Source organism: Arctopsyche grandis, chromosome 11 (assembly GCF_051622035.1).
Source record: "Arctopsyche grandis isolate Sample6627 chromosome 11, ASM5162203v2, whole genome shotgun sequence".
Classification (NCBI taxonomy): Eukaryota; Metazoa; Arthropoda; class Insecta; order Trichoptera; family Hydropsychidae; genus Arctopsyche; species Arctopsyche grandis.
This window is the reverse complement of record NC_135365.1, coordinates 26,785,425-26,806,766: the sequence shown is the minus strand read 5'-3', so window position 1 is coordinate 26,806,766 and position 21,342 is coordinate 26,785,425. Positions and strand designations below refer to the sequence as shown.

The window sequence follows — 21,342 nt, the reverse complement described above, 5'->3', positions numbered from 1 at the left end:
ATGCTTAATAGTATGTTCGATATGTATTGTAATTTCGATATTGTAACGTAGAGATTAGGTGATTGGCGCTCGTCGGCTACTGGTTTATAAGCGCTGATCACTTGATCTCGCGTTCGCGCCAAAAAGGTCTCGACGTATGAACAAGCTGTATACAACAGCCAATAAGATCTCGCGACCCATCAACCAATGACATATCTGTGTTGAGAGTACCCGCTGGGTTTGTTTTGATCCGTACTTCATTCGCAGCTGGCAGGATGACGGATCAATAACAACAAACTACTGCTGCATCTCTTACTTCGATCTCGGAAACCCCTTTACACGTCCACGTGACAATGGTTTTTGAAATTTTCAGTGTCTGGATATTGAATTTAATGTGCCGTGTTATATGTATAGTATGTACCTATGAACTGGTAATTGCAGTGCGTTTACATATTCGATTACGAATCGTCCGCTTGCAAGCGATTGATTTCGACTGCCGATTGTTGCCAAAATCACAATGACGATTCGAGTTAAGTCATAACAAAAGAACGTATATTTGGAAGCACATGTTGGAGAGTGTCCAAAATCGTGACGAACTGTCGACCGGTCAAAGTAACCCGAGCTCGATATTGCGATTACTGCGCTATCGAGTATCGAATGTTGAACCGTTGTGATTGGGTTTGTATTTTGTAGAATGGAATATTGGACTATTCGATTTGTTTATTTATAAAAATAAATCGACTGAGGTGTTTTTCATGTAGCGAATTATAGATGGAATTGTGATTTAATTTCTATATTAATTTCTATATCTGAATCATTATGAAAGATCTTTTTTTTATTATATATACAGCAGTATGGCTCTGTGTTTGCATTTATGTTTAGCACCGAGAGGTTACCGGGTTCGATCCCGCTTATCTTAAATGCTGCTGGTCAGATTTTGATATTTGTGTCTCCAAGTCGATCGTTTCCTATCAGAGTTTGCCAATTTATCTGATTTCATTGTTGAAACGGTTCCTCCGTCAAATTGGCAAAAATCATCCTACCCGCTATGTCACAAATATCTGAATTCGATTTATGTACAAAATGTAAAAAATTATGTTCAAGTCTAAATCCATAAATGTCTCAATGGATTAATTCATTAATTAATTAATTTTTAATCTTTAATACTGCTGGTCAGACTTTGTGACTCCAAGTCGATCGTTTTTATGAGAGTTTGCCAATTTATCTGATTTCATTGTTGAAACGGTTCCTCCATCAAATTGGCAAAAATCATCCTACCCGCTATGTCACATTGAAAAATGTTTGTAATTAATTGCGCATTGGGGTCTACCTGTTAGGCCTTTCTGGTATATATCTATTTAAAAATAAAATAAAATAAATAACCAGCAGCGTGGACTAGTGGTTAGCATATTATGCTTTCGAACAGAGTCCTCATGGGTTTGAATCCCACTAGGGCCCCGCTGCTGGCCAGACCTTGGTTTGTGACTCCCAGGTCAATCATTTTCTATCAGAGTTTGCCATTTTATCTGATTTCATTGTTGAAACGGTTGACTTGGAGTCACAAATATCCGAGTCTAACCAGCAGTTTAAAGATTAGCACGGAATCGAACCCAGTAATCTCTCGTTACTAAACATAAACGCAACCACCGAGCAATACTGCTGGCTAAAAATTGTCCCAAATAAGAAGCTTTCCAAATAAACGACATACATTCTTAAAGCTTCGTATAAATGGAGCGGTCGTTAAATTAAACCAAAGCATTTTAGACCCAAATGATTCTAATTAACTTCAAAAATTGTCGACGAATCGATTGACTGGAATAAATGCGAAAAATTCCGGTTAAATATACATACATATAAAGCTATCGACTAATTTTTGAAAGTCTTTTCTTCAGGACAATTTTTCAGTGATATTTTATACAAATTTTGAAAATCCACTCAATTCAAAGTGCCCTAGACCCAACGGAATTATATTTACATTGAATTCCGGTTAATTGGCTCATTAATTAAACGGAGCCTCTCTCTTAAGACCAATATTTGAAGATGACATTTTTTTATATCTCGATAGCTTTTAGCAGTAAATAATCTTATTAAGAAAATTGAAGTAATTTTTAGATTTTCGAAAGGATTTGAGCCATGCATATTTTACCTATCGAGCTGTAGGTCGAAAATTGTTCCGTTTCAGGTGTTGAATAACTAAACTGCCGCTTTTTATGTGAAAATTAAATTCTAACAATTTCCGAAAGGTGTGTCCCGTCGTTAAACTTCGTTCTTACATCATAAATAATGTAAGTTTCAACGGTTAATAGTTCAAGCGTGTATCTCGCGACTAAGTGAAGACAAATGTTGATGGCTTTCAGCACTTAATGTGTTGAGCAAACTTTGCTCCAATCTTGACAAAAGAAGGGCAAATTCACGCAAAACCTTGATTTATCGCGGTTTAACTATCGATAATTCGAAATTTCTATTATTGGCGACACAAATGAATACTTTTAAAGATGTAAATATGAGACGACCTTATGTTATATATATTTTTATATATCAAATTTATTTATTTGTCCATACTGCACATTTATATGTAAGTATATTAGTTATTTTGAATGAATTCATCACATATACATATGTGGACAGACTTGCATTCATGGCTGTTACGACTCATATCCACCTCCATTCAGTGTAATGCTCTATAAGTTGCAATGCTCACGCACAGTCAGACAGACGCGTGGAAGTGGTCAACACACACGTGAAAGTAGTCATGCAAGACAAACTCATACACACCAGTCGTCGGCATGTACCTTATGGATAAACAAAGTTAAGTGTATTTTTAAATTACAAATAAATGTAAGACAAAGAGAGGAACAAGCATTTCATTTCATAATTCTGGATCCCGAACACGGGCCAAACCGGACCCGTCCAATATGAATTAACTTAATACGAAAAAAAATACTTTAATACTAAAACTAATTTCTGGGTCAACGCAGCATGTTAATATGCTGGAGAAAATTGAAACTATTCAATGCAATCAAAAACTTGAAACAGATTTGAGGTTATGTATGTAATTTGCCGATGACTGTCAAACGAAATCGATGACACAATACTAAAACGTTTGGCCGTAAGACGTACATACATATGTATGTCCAGCAGTATGGCTCGGTGGTTGCGATTATGTTTAGTACCGAGAGATTACTGGGTTAGATCCCGTGCTAATCTTTGATACTGCTGGTTAGACTTGGATATTTGTGACTCCAATTCGATCGTTTCTTATTAGAGTTTGCCAATTTTCTCTGAATTCATTGTTGAAACGGTTCCCGGTTAAAAATTGGCTAAAAACCTTCCTACCTACTATGTCACCACTATTTAAGTATGATTAATGTACAATCAAATTTATGTACAATTCATAGATGTCTCGTTAATTTGCGAGTTATCGGTATCTCGTAATTCAGCGACTTGTATAATAAAAATGCTGTGTTGTTTGTAATTGACCAGGAAGGCGCATTGGGGTTTACTTGTAAGACCTTCCTGGTATAAGCTTATTGTAAAAAACTAAATGTATGTAAGCTTATTGTAAATCATATTAACAATTAGATACAATATAACTTTATTGGATACTTATCTCGCAGATAAAACTCACTGAAGAGATATACAGTGAAATGTCAGATCTGACATATTTGGCCAAAAATCAATATATAATATATCGTGTTTTACATTACATGAAGCTAGACGCCAAATTTGAAATTTATATATATGTACATATGAGAGTTAAAACTATAAATATTTAAATATTAGAGATAACGAGAACCTATAGAGCAAATTTTATAAAATATAGAGTGAATTATAGGCGTTTAAACAATTAAATTCTGATATGGCCATATCAAGGCGAACAGATTGGAAGACACGGGACGAACGCTTGTTAAACATCAGGAAGGTCTACGGGCCCCGTTTTTAAAACGCGTTGTATACGATATTTTATCTCCAACGTAATGGCAGACGATACATTAACGTATATTGATGACCAAAATGAGCAATATGGCAAAGTATGAAAACGATCGGATAAGAGATATAAAAAATGACTACTAACACGAAAACCATGTGAAATGCAAAGGAGGTATGTAATAATAAAATAAGGCTACAAGCTAGTGACAAAGGGTTAGCTGTAATCGTCTCCACAATTTTTCGATCATTAAACGTGTTTATTACGACTATATTTCACCATTGACTTAGCGGAATCAATTGAAATCTCCATCGGCGGCTAATCCTCGCGAAACGGCAAAGTTTCAAAGCGATCGGAAGAATGTAAGAAGTTTGTCAGACCGATTGACCGATTGGAAACTAATAAAAATAGTAATATTTGCACACTACATAAACAGAGCCAATTTTCCTCGATCGATATATTTACATAAGCGAGTGTTGGGTCGCCGAGACGATAAATCAAACGTTAACGGGTTTGATATCGATTTTTTTTCAACCACTGTACATTTTCATTCATGAAATAGTCGCACATGTGTAAGCTGGCACCGGGTCTGTGAATCTGCTTTATCATTCGGCGGGGTACGAGAATAGCCGAGACAACAATAAATTGGATACAACGAAGAATTATTACGGAATGTTTGGACTCGCGTACTACTTACTCTGCGGGAGTGGCTCCGATCGTACAAAAGAGAGGCGAAATCGTAAAATGGCCAATGTAGGAAGAGGACGGGACCTTGACCTCGTTTTTCGATAGCCAAATTAATATTTTCCGACGCGGGAGAAAATTGCGGTGGGTCGTAAAGCGGACGGCTTCCGGTTTTTCACGGTGATGCAACTGTGAAATATTCATTAGTGCGATTGATTCCGCACGCGCGCTTTTCTTTTCGTACGACATTAACGATTTTCGGGAAGAAGTTGATAACCTTTTATAGCAGGAGATGTGGCAAATTTTATGTGAAAGTATTTCATGAAAAAAATATGCCGAAGTAAATGAAACGAGAACTTGAATATTTTATGTATAAGCTTTTGAACGTACATTCGAATGCTTGCTGTTGATATTTTGAATGAAATTTTGAACTCATCAATGTCAATCTTATTGTTTATTGCCATAGTGACATTACAGATTAGCTCCAGGTCTTCACTATGGCTAATTTATTAATTGAAAACTCATAATTAAGGAGACAGCTAAATATATAATTATTACAAACATACACATGTGAATCAAAAAATTCCTGACATCTATGGTCAGATATTACAAACATCGTATAAATACGATTAATAACATTTTTCATGTAACAATACGAATTTTTACATTCGATAAACAATCACAGAGACATATATGGTGAGAAATCTGAGATATAACAATAACTCGAGGTTTGCAACAGAAAATTGGGAAGGTAAAGCCAATTTTACAGGAACCGTTTCAATGAAAATCAGAAAAATTGGCAAATTCTGATAAGAAATGATCGACCTCGATAAACCAAGGTCTGGCCAACAACGAGATTCTTAGTGGGAATCGAACCCGTGACATCAAGCATGAAATAATTCAATACTCAGCACTAGACCACGCTGCTGATTATATGTTGGTTGTAATCCGTCAAATGGTAGATCCTGAATACGCAGAAATAATTAAATGATTTAAATAAGTTACTATCTAGAATATATTCAAAAAATAATGTATAAAAAGTGTAATTGTGAAGAACACTGCTGAGATGAATTTGTGTTCGAAAACGTAATTAAATATGAAATATTTACATCTTTAAATCTATTTTACACATCTGTTTTAGCTTAAAACAAAAACAAATTATTACTTACTATCGATAAAATCTTCGATACTTTTATACCTGAACATACAAAAACTACAAATTAAAGAAAACCCAATTTGCCGAAATTTTAAAAGGCCTTGTGTAGGTTATTGAAACTACTTTTAATAATATTTTATTGGTTTATGACCTGGTCTTCGTCCATAACTAAATCTCAAAGCCACCGCTAAGTGCTGTACCTTTTGTTGTTCAAAGAAATATACGCCTATTCAAGAAGAAAGTTTTGATTTACACATTTATTTTGATCTTGTTAGTTTTGAGAAAAAAAAATTAACGAAAACCTTAAAAAGCCGGTTGATCGAGTTAAAAAAAGCCGGTTTTCGATTTTTTGAAAAATGGTCGAAAAGCCGGCTTTTCGGTTTCGGTTTAAACCGGCTTGGAAGCCCTGGTTCTGTAGTTTCTATGTGGGTATAATCCCGTAGAAGCCGACTTTTCAATGTTACTTTTATTATTCGACAATGTTTAGTATCTATTTGTTTATTATTTAGCGTCAAAAACTAACAGATATACCTAACCTTCCTAAGCTATAAAAAGTTAGGTTATTATATTTCAGCACGAAGGAAATTACTCTCTGATGATTGAAAAAGTGGAAAAAGCATTTCTTCGTTTCCTATATATATTAAAGAGTATGGGTATTACCCATATCTCTACCTACTCCTTTCCTTTTGGGAATGTTTGGGTATAATTCCCTTGAGCTTCGGAGAATTTTCTCATTACTTAGTTTTGTTCTCCAGCTACTATGTGGTAATACGTCATGTCCGTTGTTGCTGGAACAGTTGTGGCTTTATGTCCCTAATAATTATGTGCGTGGTAGACGTCATTATTTGATTGTTGTACCTCCCGCCCGCACAGATCTTTATCGGATGGCTTCTATTCCAAAAGGTATCCGACTTCTCAATGAAATCGTTGCTGCTGAGTCTGAATGTGATATTTTCCACCGCAGTGAGCGTAGGTTATCAAAGTTTATTTTAATCTATTTGTCAGGTAACCTGCGCTCATCACTATTTTCATAATTGAATGTGATGCATGAGTGGAATTTTGATCTTCTCTCTTCTATTTGGGCCTCACAGGGATGTTTTGTATTTGCGGCTGGTTCTTATATTATGTGTATTTTTATATTTATGAATGTATGTATGTGTATTTGTGTATACGTGTAAGAATTTGTGTATATATGGATGGTGTACATGTATGTTTATATAATTGTCTTTGGCCAGGAAGGTGCATTGGGTTTACCTGTTAGGCCTTCTTGGTGTAAATTAAATAAAAAAATAAAAAAATAAATAAATAAAATATTGGTGCTGGCTATAGGTGCAAGACATTCCCTACTTTGTATTTCATTATTTGATATTTTTACTTTATCTGTTATTATTATAATGCTAATACATCTATTTGAATTTTTTTGGACAATTAAGCTGGATTAGGGACGCCCGTAATGCCACAATGGTCCAAATTTAAACAATATACTTAAATAATACACGCTGTTATTTTGATTAAATGCTAGGTATGTTTTCGTTAAAAAATCGTATTATACATATAATGGATATAATAGCAGCTCAAAACTTGTTGCGTATTTATATGTAAATTTTTGGACGTACATTGGAATGCTTGTTTTTCATTAGCTTATGTTTGTTTTTGATGAAATTTTACACTCGTTTATTTGGTATGTTGTTATAAAAAATATATTTGATTAATTTTATTAAAATTTAGACTTGTTTCCGTACCAAAATTCAGACGTAATATAGGCATAATTCAAACATGTTGATAGCTTGAGACTTCGTTGTATAATATAATATATTTTTGGGCGTGTATTCAAACACTTGCTGTATATAGGTTTATATTTATTTTTGATGAAATTTTGTATTCATTTGTTCATTTGGTATATTGTTTTAATAAACATATTTATTACGCATTAATATTGGACATGTTTCTGTATGAAAATATATCAAATTTGATGATCGTTTGAAACTTCCTTGTATATTTCTCTTGTATTTTTTTGATTACACTTGATTTGGATCGACGTACATTTATTTTTTAATGAAATATTACACTAATTCATTCATTAAGTATATTCTTTTAATAAACAATTTACTACGCATATATATTAGGTATGTTTCTATAAAAAAAAATTACTTAATGTATGCACCGATAAATTTTGATGATTTAAATTTCGTTGTACATTTCGTATCGATATATTACACATGTATATGCATTTTTGAACTTGTATTTGAATGCATAATTTTGTTAGAATTCTTTTTTATTTTATTTAATTAATTTGCTAGGTATGTCGCTGTAGTAGACTTAATTATTATAATTAAATATTATCCAAATTTCCGTACAAAAAATATGTATTGGAACTTAAAGAATTTAATTTTTATATTTACTTTTAATTCAAATACATCCTAAAAATTGTATGATTTATTTGATGTGTATATAATTTAATATACCTAGTATGTATATGATTATAAATCGCGATATATTACAAGAAATTTATGTATGTATTAATTATATTATATATCGACATATATTACAAGCAATGTATGTATTAATTATATTGTTTATGGGCGATTTGACGATGCGAAAACATATATGCAGTTGAATATTTGCCATTAGGTTTCAAAATAGTTTAGTGGAATATACATATGTATGTATAATGTGACGTACAAATAAACATTACATGGAATGGAATTCTCTAATCCTAATGCACAATAATAAACATTCATTAGTCATTATTATAATAGTATGACGATTGCTTGTATGTAAATATTATTATTATATAGTAATATAATATTCCCTTCAAATAAAACGACAGAAAGCGATTAACAACAGTATCGAGTACACAATAATCTACTCAACGGTAATAAAAATGTATTTTTTGTTTTTTGGTTGAGAAAGGTTTATCGTATTTAACCACAAAAGACAGACACCCTCGTCACGAGATGACACTCTATCAGCATGGATCGATAACCATCATCTCGCTCGTATTATTATATTTTTTTCCTGACCAACCAGTTAAATATATAGGCTGGGTCACACATGGCAACAATCCGTAAGGCACATATTTGCCCGACAATAAAAACGACCGCGAGAATTATCCGGTCAAATCTGGGTTAGGGAGAAAAAAAAAGGTCGAGAACGATGCCTCGCAAAAGATGATGAGAACACTTGTCTCCCTCTCTAGAGTTTAATATTATTATTTTTTTAGATTGCAAAAACAACATTCCGGCCGACATAATTAAGACTAGACTGGTTGTGATCTTTTGGCACTCGTTCGTGTATTTTTTACTAGAAAGAATAGAGGGAAAAATGAAAAATGGTCGCACGTATCTGATTAGCATAATTGAATTTCCCGTCGACTAATAGTCGCTCTCGCCGTTTTGTAACGAATTCTAAACAATTTATTAACACCACTTCTAAAATTGGGAAAAGAATCATTTTTCAATTTTTCCCCGGATAATAGTCGAGTTGTGTGATTTCGTGTGGTTTTAGTGCGGGGCATTTATTGCCGTGTAAATAATCGGCAAATTGGCGCGCGTCACGCGATCGATGAAGACATTGAACAAGTAATATCGAGTTCGATTCAATATGCTTCAAATAAGGTGTAAATGTGTGGTTTCACATGTCGAAATGGGAATCGTCAAAATCTATTTTCATTATGCTGAAGAAAATGTCGGGAAAAATATGCAAAAGGTCGGGCCGCATTAAACCCGTCTCAAAAAGGAAAGGCTCGTCGTAAATTTAAGTATCAAATTGAAAGTCTTGGTGTGAAATTTTTTGGAATAAAAAATATACTATGTATTTTTTAAGAAATTGAACTTCTAATTGGTGATAAATTTTAATTATTACTACCAATTTAATTGCTTTAATTTTGATGAATATAAATTTTTCGTTGATTTTTCGTTGGTTAAAAAATCAACCAAAATGTGACTATTAAGAAGATGTTTCGGGCCAGAGGGTATTTTCATTTTAAAACAGTTTTTTAATGAATAATAAGATTAATTTCATTGAGACAAAGACTCTTCAATATCCCGTACATTTTCAAAATTGTGTAGTTGTTTTCTTGGAGCTGTTCGTTGAAATCATTATATTGGTTCATAATTTCGTTAAGAAAAGTCTTTAAGACTGTTGTTTATCAATGATTTCAATATCTTTTCTTTCTATTTCTTAATTAAATATTTATATGTTTTCAAAGCAGTCTTTCAATCTATTAAGTACTTTGCTCCGACTTAACCATCGTATTTCACAGCAAATTTACATATGGAAAATACGTATATATTCAATTTATTTCAAAAAAGCTTTGAATCGACTGTGTATTAATGCAGATAGTGCCATTTTGTTTATGTTCTTAATAAGCTATTAAGTGTAACCTTTTTCATTATATCTTCAAGTTGTTTTCCTTATGCAACTCTAGTGTCGTCAATATATGGAATCATTTTTGACCTGACGCATATTTTTAAATGAAATCGCATTTTGGTACTTTTTAACGGAAAAAAACCTGGTTAACTCAAGTGGGTCACTTGAAATTGTCAAATGAGTCACTCGATGACCCGCGGGTCATAGGTTGCCGATGCCTGGTCTATGTCTGGCTTTTTTTGTACACGCGAGCTACTTTTCTTAGTAAATCGACCTTGCGGTCTACTTACGAATGAAAAAATATACAAAATTAATATTTATATCCAAGTTTGTTTGGTTTTTGCAATAAAGAATTTTGTTGAAAATCAAATTTATTGATTAATTCATTAATATTCTAACATATTATTTATTTCAGTTTGTCTGTGTAGATACAATTAACTATTCTTAAAGTGCGCAATTAAGAGAAAAAGTAAGACGTAAATGTACACTCAATGTACAAGTGCAATGCAATCAAAGAATTATGGAATGCTGTATGCACGGCATAACGAGGAAATATAGGAAACGGAATACATGGGTGAGAAGTATGACAAGGGTAGTTGATATAGTGAAGGGTTGAAATGAGCAAAATGGACGAAAGGTGGACAAAGAAGTGCTGGAATAGTACCCGAGAGAATGTAAAAGGGTGAAAGGAAGATGGGTGGATGAAATTAGAAAAATATGTAGGTTGAGATGGATGAAAGTTGTGCAAAACAGAGACGAATGGAAGCGTGTTGGAGAGCAGTGTATGGTGAATGGCTGTAAATGATGATGATGATGATGATGATACAAAAACAGGTTGAATAGCTCTGGTTCAGTTGTTTTATGTAGACAGCATCGTTGCAAACCAATAATGAAACTTAATCAACTGTTCATAACATCTATCAATTTTCATTTTCATTTATCAACGGTGAATGAAATTGGCATATCTTACGGAATACGTCAATAAAACTATTCTTACGTTATTTCCAGGAAAATTTATTACCTCACAATGCACGTTTCATTTCTTTTCGAGCGGTAGCAAATTGAAAATAAACAAATACACCGTTCCTTTAATTAGACTTGATTATGATTTAAGTTCTATTTTTACCCAATTTGATATAATATTCACATATGTATAAGTCGACCAAATTCAATTCAATTAAGTTTTCATTTCAGAAATAAATTAGATACATAATAATAAACTTATATACATATGTACATATCTATTATACGTAATTTTTTGATTTTCTTCAGTATACTTTAATAATCCTATTATAATTATTATTTTTAATTAATTTCGTAATGTGTATTTAAAAAAAATGATATAATCTAAAAGTTAGAAAGTACATAAGTTGTGCTTTGAAAGTGTCTGAATTTGAAAGTATTAATATATCTAACATCGTTTTAGTTATTAATATGAAATTTTCACGTTTCATTTACAAAAGCTATATTTCAATGCTATTTTCCTGACAGCTTGACACTTTTTATTCATAATTTTCACGGCGTGTATTCCATCATCTCTGAGATGCTATTTCAAATCAATATATCATTTTCGGTTGAATTGTTACTAACTTTAAATATCGAAGAAAAAAATTAAGTGCACACACTCGTAAATGAGCGAAAGAAATCTTAGATATGCATGTATATAAAACCACAATTTATTATATGCATATCTTTCGCTGGGCAATCCCATATTTTTATAAGGAAACTAGTGTAAACACAGTCCTGAAAGGGTCGTCGAGAAGACGCTCTCAAGTTTTTCTTTTTTTTTTTCATTCACTTATTCATATGGAACTCTTTGTGTGATTTGATATTTTTTTCTTATTATTTTTCCAGAGCGTCCCAACTATATGCTGCTATGCACCATGTACATCCTCGTGGGTTTGGCTCTCACATCTACCATCATCGAGCTGGTGAGGAGACAGTATGCCCAATCTTGGAGAAGACTTCAGGCCATGAGTGGTCCATTGGCAGAAGCCATGAGGCGATTGGGCGAGAATGCTGGAGGATCTTTGGATATGGCAGCTCTGCAGCAGGATCTTCGAAAGGTCTTGACTGTAGTAAGTAGTATTTTATTATTGTTTATGTATTTGAATATGCCAAAGCGTAGTTCATTGGTTCAAAATTCAGGAACATTTATTCGATATTCTCCATGATTTGAGTGTGTCTAAGGTTGGTGGCAAGATCTGGATGATTAAAAATTCCAGGTCGATCGTTCCTTGTCTTGCAGGTTTTTCCGAAATACCTATGCAATGTTTAGAATTGAATGAAGAAAAGTGTATATATAAGATTATTTTTTAGTAAAACAATGTTTTTTGAAAACAATTTGAATGTTTGCATGTGCGAATGTGTCTGTTTTTTGTCTGTTACTTGTATGTATGTTCTTCATGAAAGATTTAAACTTCAAATATACGTACATATACATTTGAGGATCTGCTTTTAGTGTGGCGCTCTTTGCTTGTCAGTGGTTCTCAATGTATGTTTTTTTATGTAGTTCTAAAGTTTACAATGCAAAATTTTGTAGTAAAGAAGAATAAATAAAGAGACGTATGAAATTACTAGTGCATTTGGACGAATGAATGCCGTTTTTAAATCAAAAATGTCACTTTGCCTGAAGAAAAAGATCTTCCAACAATGTGTTTTACCAGTGATGACGTATGGATGTAAACTTTGCTATAGATGCTATATAAAGTCTAATGCACTCAAAGAAATCGGTAACGCTGCATGTTTGGCATAACGAGGAAAGACAGGAAACGGAATACGTGGGTGAGAAGAATGACAGGAGTAGTAGATATAGTGGATAGAGTAAAGAGATTGAAATGGCAATGAGCGGGCCACGCGGCTAGAAGAATGGACGAAAGGTGGACAAAAGAAGTGTTAGAATGGTACCCGAGAGAATGCAAAAGAGTAAAAGGAAGATCGCGGGGAAGATAGATGGACGAAATCAGGAAAATGTGTTGGATGAGACGGATGAGAGTTGCGCAAAACAGAGACGAGTGGAAGCGTGTTTGAGAGGCCTTCATCCAGCAGTGGATGGTGAGCGGCTGTTGATGATGATGATGATGTACGTATTAAAAAAACGTTATTAATATCTATTGGTATGTTAATAATATATAGTTTGTATAATAATTTGACATTAAAATAATATTTTTAATTTAAAAAAAAGTTTTATGCACACTCACACTTAATATATTTATTACGTATACACAAATATGTATTTTTTACTGTTCAAAACATATAATGAAACATCAAACGATATAACAATAACATGATTTCCAAAAAAATTACATTTCACTCGTTACTATAATAAAAAACCACTTATAAATCGACTAGACATATTGAAGCGCCAACATTTTGATGCATCGAAAACATGTACAATCTTTACACTTACACAAAATTCAATTACAAAATCCGATATTTCATCCGAGCGAATTCAAACCCGTCCAGGCGTTTTGCCAGTTTTTTTTATTATTATAATATATATCTTTTTGGCAAAAAAGGTTAATTAAAACAGGGTCAATCGTTAAGCACAAATCCAATGCTAGCCCAAAATACGTACTATGTTTGGATGCATATATAATTATAAATTTAATTAGCAATGACCCATTCGAGCGTTGCATTCGCAGAGAAGTGCATCTGTGATCCGATGACGTCACACAGTCGAGTCTTTAGATGTATTTCTGGTGTTATGTGGACTATTGTCGGAAGCTTAGAGTCGGCTATTTGCGAGTAGAAAATAGACATCAAAGTCGACAGTGTTAAATCAATACGGTTAGCTTCGTAACTTTGCTCTCGAGTTACGCACGAGACCGTTGTATTATCGTTTGACGTAATCTTTCAATTTTGACAGATCGTCTTCGCTCGATCGATCGCTTCTAAGATGTGTTGAAAAGTTCAGCGATTCGGTTTTATTATTGTTTTACATTGTACGAGGCTAGATCTAACGATTTTGTCCAGCTCACTTAGGAATATATTGGGATAGTCTGACTTAATACACATGTAAATGTCGTGAGTACATACTGTTGTGTACCTCGCTTATTAATGTACTCGACTAACCAGTAGGGATAAGACACACCATTGATTTGTGGCACACCTAATTTAATAAGTAGCACCATTGATTTATAGCACACTTTAAACACTGACTAACCAAAATTGTACGACGCGTGTCTTCAAAACTTCATTGTTTTAAAGCAGAGTATATAAACATTTTACATATCACAATCAAGACTCCGAGAATGGTAGTTGATACCATCGAGACTCCGAGAGTAGCAGTCAATACATCAGCAACAGAACAAATTTAAATAGTGAAGCAAAGTTAACCCTCCCTCGCCGAAGTGGGGTGTGCAAGTGTCCCAATTTTTACGTTTTTCGTAATAACTATGTGGTTTTCAAAGCTATACACCCTATATTTCTTGCATTCCTAGAATGAACTACAAGAAATTTATTTTAATAAATTTTGTATGATTTAGAAAAGGGGTACATCGTAAAAAATATATTTATACATTTCTAAGTTCCAAATTATGATTTAAAGGCGGTAGCGATAAGTCATGTTATTGACTGTTCGCTTGAATATTCTTGTTGATCGATGAATCAATGCGACAGAAAGAGATAGTTTTCGTCGCTTTTGGCGCGTGGCTATTGAGTCATGCAGTCGCCTGTTGGCCTTACCTATGTGCGTTGGCATTTAGATGGTTGTCGTTATTTTTTAATACAAAAATATTCAAAAACATGCTATAGGACCAAAACTTTTTTATGTTGATGTATTAAATGATTAATAAGATACTGGGGTCTTACGCGACCCTGGTTCGGGACACTCCTTCGATCTCGATGCTCCGTCCTTCAAAGGTTAATGTGAAACAGTTCTATGTATCTCATTTAAATTCTCCGTTCCATAATTAAATTCTACCAATAAGACAAATGCAACGCTTTAATACTAATAAAGAAATCTTGGTCAGTTAACCAAGTAGTTTTAAAAAAATAAAAATTATTTAATCTTTCATTGGAACGTGACAATACGTACATATATTTTTTTGTCGACAGACTATGAGACTCACAGTTTGAGAGGCGTAAAGTCGAATCCGAGTCCCACAAATAATATCTGTTATTCCGAGCACGTCGAAAGACGGAAAAGTTTAAGTTAATTGCTGATGACGTCACGCGCCGCGTTGTCTCTGACGTCACGTGCCAACTTTAATGCGTTAGTTATGATAGTTTTAACAGACCGCTTTCATTGATGCACATATGTATGCTTTTTCGGATTGTATATGTTAGAGTTGAAGTGTAATATATCCAGTTGTAATATATTTTGACAAGTTAGATTATATTCCATTTTACCTGGTACCAAAAACCGCTATAGTTTTGACGAATCGTAAGCGAAAATGATCTAATAAAAAAAAACACACTTGACAATATGCACCTAAAACAATATGAAAATCTGTTAAATCTATATATACATATAATAAATTATACACACTGCTATGCTAGTGAACTTGCTTTGTATTTTTATTTTTGTAATTAAAACTTCTATTGAACTACTTTGTGTAAGAAAGAAGATTAATTTCTTGCGGTGAAGTAAATGCGAATTTGAATTTTTCGTTTTGTACATCTCGATAAGGAAAGATTGTTCCAGTTTAGTTTCCCATAGTTTGAATCTCAACTTGTACATTGTTAGATTTAGAGCAGAACGTTTCCAGAAGTGTCAATTGTTTGCTTAGTTTTTTCAGTTAAAAAAACTAATATTTGAAACTATGTATGTATATAAAAATAGTATTTAAGCCCATTAATATTTCAACTGGTGCTTTCGAAAAGGAATTGCAAATGAATAAACAAGCTATAGACGTATGAACAAAAACAAGCATTTATAGTTATTGTATATTTACTAATAAATAATGGAAATCTATTATATAAAAATGAAAGTTTGTTCATCTGTCATGAAAATCTACAAATTTAGATACACCAAATCCAGTCGTTATAGTTGAAGTGTATCTTCCAGTTGTAATATATTCCATCTAACCTGTTACCAAAAACCGCTATAGTTGAAGTGTATTTTCAGTTGTAATATGTATATTTTCACTAATTGGAATATATTCCGTTTAATCCAAGTTGATTCATGTGGTGAATTACATTCCAACTGGTCAAAATATATTAGTAAAATTACAGTTAAACTTACCAGTGAAATTACAGTTAAACTTAATTACCAGTGAAATTACAGTTAAACTATAAATTAGTACCAGGTTAGATGGGGAGGTTAGTTTTTCGTGAAAACGTCACTCGACTAGTAAATTGAATTGGAAAATCACATTTTTGTGTTGAACACATTCTTAAAGTTATCGAAATACGGTACTCATTACCTTTATTCGTAACTAGTGTTGTATCCGAAGAAATATCATCGCATGGGTGTTGGCATATTAAGTTATTAAATAAAAAAAATTAAAAGAAACGTGTCGTCGGTCATGTGTTCAATCCTCACACGGTCGAATTTTTTTCAAATACCTTTTAAATATATTTAATTTAATATTTATATTTAATTTTTTAATAAAAAAATAGTAAAAACTACCTGCCTACCTACATATGTACATATAAACAATATAAAACACCAATAGAAATATTAATTAATTTATTAAATAAATTTTCAATAGATGGCGGTAAGCGCTCTGTGACTTAGCACCGTCTATTTTCCAAGAGGAAATATTGGTAGCAAATAGTATATATAGAAGTTTTTTTCTTTTGTTATTTGATATATTTGTATATATTCATATACATTTTGGCAGTGGTTTAGCTGTGACGTACATATGTTTGTCAAGTCGAAACGATTTTTATACGTTATATATTATATAAATTATATATTATATATTATATACATTATGTTATTATTTATATTATATTATATTACTAGCTGAACCCGGCATGCGTTTCAATGCCACAATAACGCATACAATTCCCATTGGTGTTCCCGTTTCTGTTGCGTTCCCGTTCCCGTTCTCGTTCCCGTTCTCGTTCCCGTTCCCGTTCTCGTTCTCGTTCCCGTTTCAATTTGTCAGAAAAATTCAGACGGCGAACACATTTTAAATTATTCAATTGTTTGTTTATTTTACCTTAACAACGCAGGCCACGACGCGAAAACATTTGAAATTATTGCGTTGCAATGCCACTCATTCCTGTTTTTCCCGTTTCCGTTACCGTTTTGGGCGATTATTTTTTACAGTAAGCTTCCCAGACATGCATACCACAAATTTTGAAAGTTCCATCGTAATCGTTTGAGTGGTTTAGGAGCCTATACGAAACAGGCAGATAAATAGACAAACAGACATTAATTTTTTTATATACGTATTTATTTATTTATTTACAAATATACCAGGAAGGTTTAACAGGTGAACCCCAAATGCGCCTTCCTGGTCCACATAATTATTACATAGATACATGTAAATCTAAACAATATCTGACATCTATGGTCAGATATTACAAACATCGTATTAATACGATAAATAACAATGAATAACTTTCATGTAACAATACGAATTTTTATATTCGATAAACAACCACAGAGACATCTATGGTGAGCAATATGGCGAAACCTAAGATATAACAATAACTAAAGGTTCGCAACAGAAAATTGGGAAGGAAACGCCAATTTTTACAGGAATCGTTTCAATGAAAATCAGAAAAATTGGCAAATTCTGATAAGAAACGATCGACCTTGACAAACTAAGGTCTGGCCAACAGCGAGACTTGGCGGGAATCGAACTCGTAACATCAAGTACGAAATAATTCAACATTCACCACTAGACCACGCTGCTGGTTAATAGATATTATACATAGATATATTATACTATTATACGGTAAGCGTTATCTCAGACAAGTATACAGAATAGCGATATTATATATGATACCTAGCTATGTAATATAAACGCATTATTGAATTCTAAAGCATTCGTGAAAACATCTGTCAAAAGTCAACTGTTATATTTCAACTGGCGCACATCGTTGAAAGTGTATTTGCGCTTGTAGAGTTATAATTTAATAGTTGAATTGTATTCAAATATGAATGACCTACATAAAACGCCAGTTGGAATATATTACAACTCAAAATACACTTCGACTGTAACATACATATGTATGTATATACAAATGTATGATATTTTGAAAATAATATATACACGGTTGTATACTTTGAGGCAATTAAAATTTAACTTTTCGAATTTGAAATCATCAGGGGACGATATAGGCTCGGTGTTCGACGGTTTGAGGGTTACAATTAATTTTTGCACGTTTGTTTAATGGTTGCAGTTTGCGTGTGAGTTTTCGGTCACGGCGTATGTGCGAGAGCTCAGTTTGTTTGGATTAGGTTCGATTGTTGACGAGGTCGAAATGTTTATTCGAATATTTCGGCTGTTTTGAGTGTTAATGTATCTGCTGGGAATGTTTGCTTTTTGTGTGTGTTAGAATCGGTCGTCTTCAGATTGAGTTTGCTGATTTTATATCTGACATAATCGATGAAAGATTGTAATGCCACATAAAAAGCTCCGGAACTGAAAGCTAATTTTAATCATTTTAGTGTTTGAAAGATACAAATTTCTCGTGTGTTGATATAATTTTTATTAAATTGAACCTATTTTTGTTTCTTTGAGAAATTAAATGGAAGCATTGGACGGGTTTATTTCTTTATAAACATCATTATAATTTAACTAAAAATGGACCCCTTGTTGAAAATTTGTATTGATTTTTTGATTTTTAAATGCTTTTTATTATTACGAAGTTATGTTCACAATACATCTTATATCTATTTTAATAGCTACTGATCTACTGATCATTTTCTATTTTACAATTTAATTTAATTTGGTTAGTAATCACAGTATTATATTATTCTAATGTTAATCTAAAGCATAATAGGAAAAAGAGCTCAAAAACCTATTTTCAATCCTTATAAATGTTCATAATACATCTAATACATAATATTAATTAAAGACTCTCTAAAGTCGATGACCTAAAGCAGATTGTGTTTAGGCAATCTGTGTTTATACCTGAAGGGTATAGACATTTTGTTGTAATCACCGAGACTCTTCGAGAAAATTTGTATGAATGATATCATAGTTAAGATAATTTGATATTTAATTATTGATTTGACAGTTTACTGATTATTTACTAACGAAATTGGGAATTCCAGTCAATTTTTCTATTAGAATTCCGGCTAATTTGTATTCTATGCAGTTAGTAAACCTTTTAGCTCACACCAAAAGATTAAACTGAAGTTAAGACTAACTCGACGATTAAAATTCTATTATAAATTCGATTCTTATACTTTCTTTTAATCTGGTTTTATAACTTTTTACGCATAAATTAACATCCTGGAACTTTTTCTTTTCCGTGTATAGCAATTTAAGATTTGAAACTAAAATAAATAAGAATCGCTTTAATTCGGAAAAAAAGCAATGCTTTTAAGAACCTTCTTTTGATCTTTTAATCAAAGGCAAAACCATTTTCATTGAACTTTTGGTATATAATTAGAGTTTTATTACAATTTTTGATGGTATTTATAATTTCTGATACAATTAATCGAAATTTTACTACAAATTAATTACATTGTAACCAAATTTTAGTAATCCTATCTGGATTTTTTTCCGAGACTATTCCCCATTTGTTATATAAATAAACCAGGGCTGTGGAGTCGTAATCGGAGTCGTGCAATTAGAACCGAATCAGTAGGAGTCATAAAAATCAATCAAACAGACCCTTTTTATTATTTTCTTTAATTAACAGTATTATGGTGTGTCAACTACATATAGCAGTCTCCAATGTTATTAAATTAAATCCACTTGAAATTGAAATTTAATACGTTTTTTTATAAAAATCGTGAATTTGAATGACAATATAAATAAAACCGTCAAATTGTATGTATCTTGATGTACATATTATCGTGTCTCTTTTTTCGGTCATATACTTTCAACTGTCATTTTTCTTATTAAACTGATTTGTTTGTGTATTAAATTCATACACGTACACTATGAATTACCTTACTTTTTATTCATACCTATTTTATTACCAATAATTCAATAAATTGGGTTACGCGGCAATTTTTAATGATTTTTTAATTCCTTGAAAATTGCTATTATTTTTTTACGAATAATTTCATACGATGGCAACAAAATTCGATCCTAAAATCGTTCAAGTTGGAGTCAGAGTCGTATCGAAATTTATTGACTCCACAGCCCTGAGATAAACAATAATTCCTCGTTATAAGTAATGATATACATACGTATACGAGTTGACAGCATCCTTGTCAAGAGGTTTTGCTATTGCCATATAATAAAATAATAGTCAAAAAGTGAATTGACATTGATACAAATCAACCATGCCACTTTATAATAATGTATTTTCCTTGCATTCTCTAGCTTTTGAGCGAGCTTTCATCCGCATGCTCAAGATTTATGCAGTTTATGTCTATTATGTACATATATTATGCAGTGAATTTCAAGGTTTGGAGATCACTGGTGGAAAACCGTTGGCGCCATAAATAAATACACTGTCGATGAAAGCTACTGTGCAAAACAAACAGCGGGTCAACGCCAAATTACTGGTTAAATATTTACCGGTCGAACGGCGTGAGAGAGACCACTCGACTATCATATTAATTGACTTGCAATTCGAGTCAATCTCTGATTTATGGATTTGTTTACCAACTTTAAACGTCCCTCTTGGGATTTTCAGCACCTGAAAGTCCCACGGTGGTGTACGAAAGTTAGCACTTTGATTTCCCATACGATCGAAAGATTTATGCGTATTGTTTTGCGTTGAATTGTGGCGCTTTTATATCTATCTCGGTTAGAGTAGACCTGCACTAAATTGGAATAATGTAATTTATTGAATCTATTTTTATATATAGTCTGTATCTGAAACACAATAAAGATAAAAAAATAAAAAATATAATTGGTTCCCCATACTGCGCCCGTCGTCTGTCACATATATACAAACATACATATATATTTAGCGACAGTCGGTTTTTATATATATTAATATATCATACTAGTGTTGTGCCCGTTGATATTTCAACGGTTGGTTTTTGACCCGATGCAAATTTCAGCTAAGTAAAAACTAACTAACTACCTATCTACATATAAACAATATAAAACACTAATAGAAAAATTAATTACTTAATTTTCAATAGATGGTGCTTAATGATCGTGAGACAACTTTCCCAGAGGAAATATTG

General features: G+C 32.6%; 1 protein-coding gene across 2 annotated transcripts in view; it reads left to right on the top strand.

The window, feature by feature from the left end:
- The window catches only part of LOC143918852 (TWiK family of potassium channels protein 7), a 79,472-nt gene that overhangs the window by 33,481 nt on the left and 24,649 nt on the right, over positions 1-21,342 (top strand). Inside the window, exons 6-7 of one of the 2 annotated variants that reach the window (XM_077440926.1) lie at positions 11,973-12,253; positions 13,127-13,162. In XM_077440926.1, coding sequence (XP_077297052.1) covers positions 11,973-12,253; positions 13,127-13,162 — 317 coding nt within the window. The remainder of the gene's footprint in view (positions 1-11,972; positions 12,254-13,126; positions 13,163-21,342) is intronic. The other variant, XM_077440927.1, reaches the window with a different exon arrangement.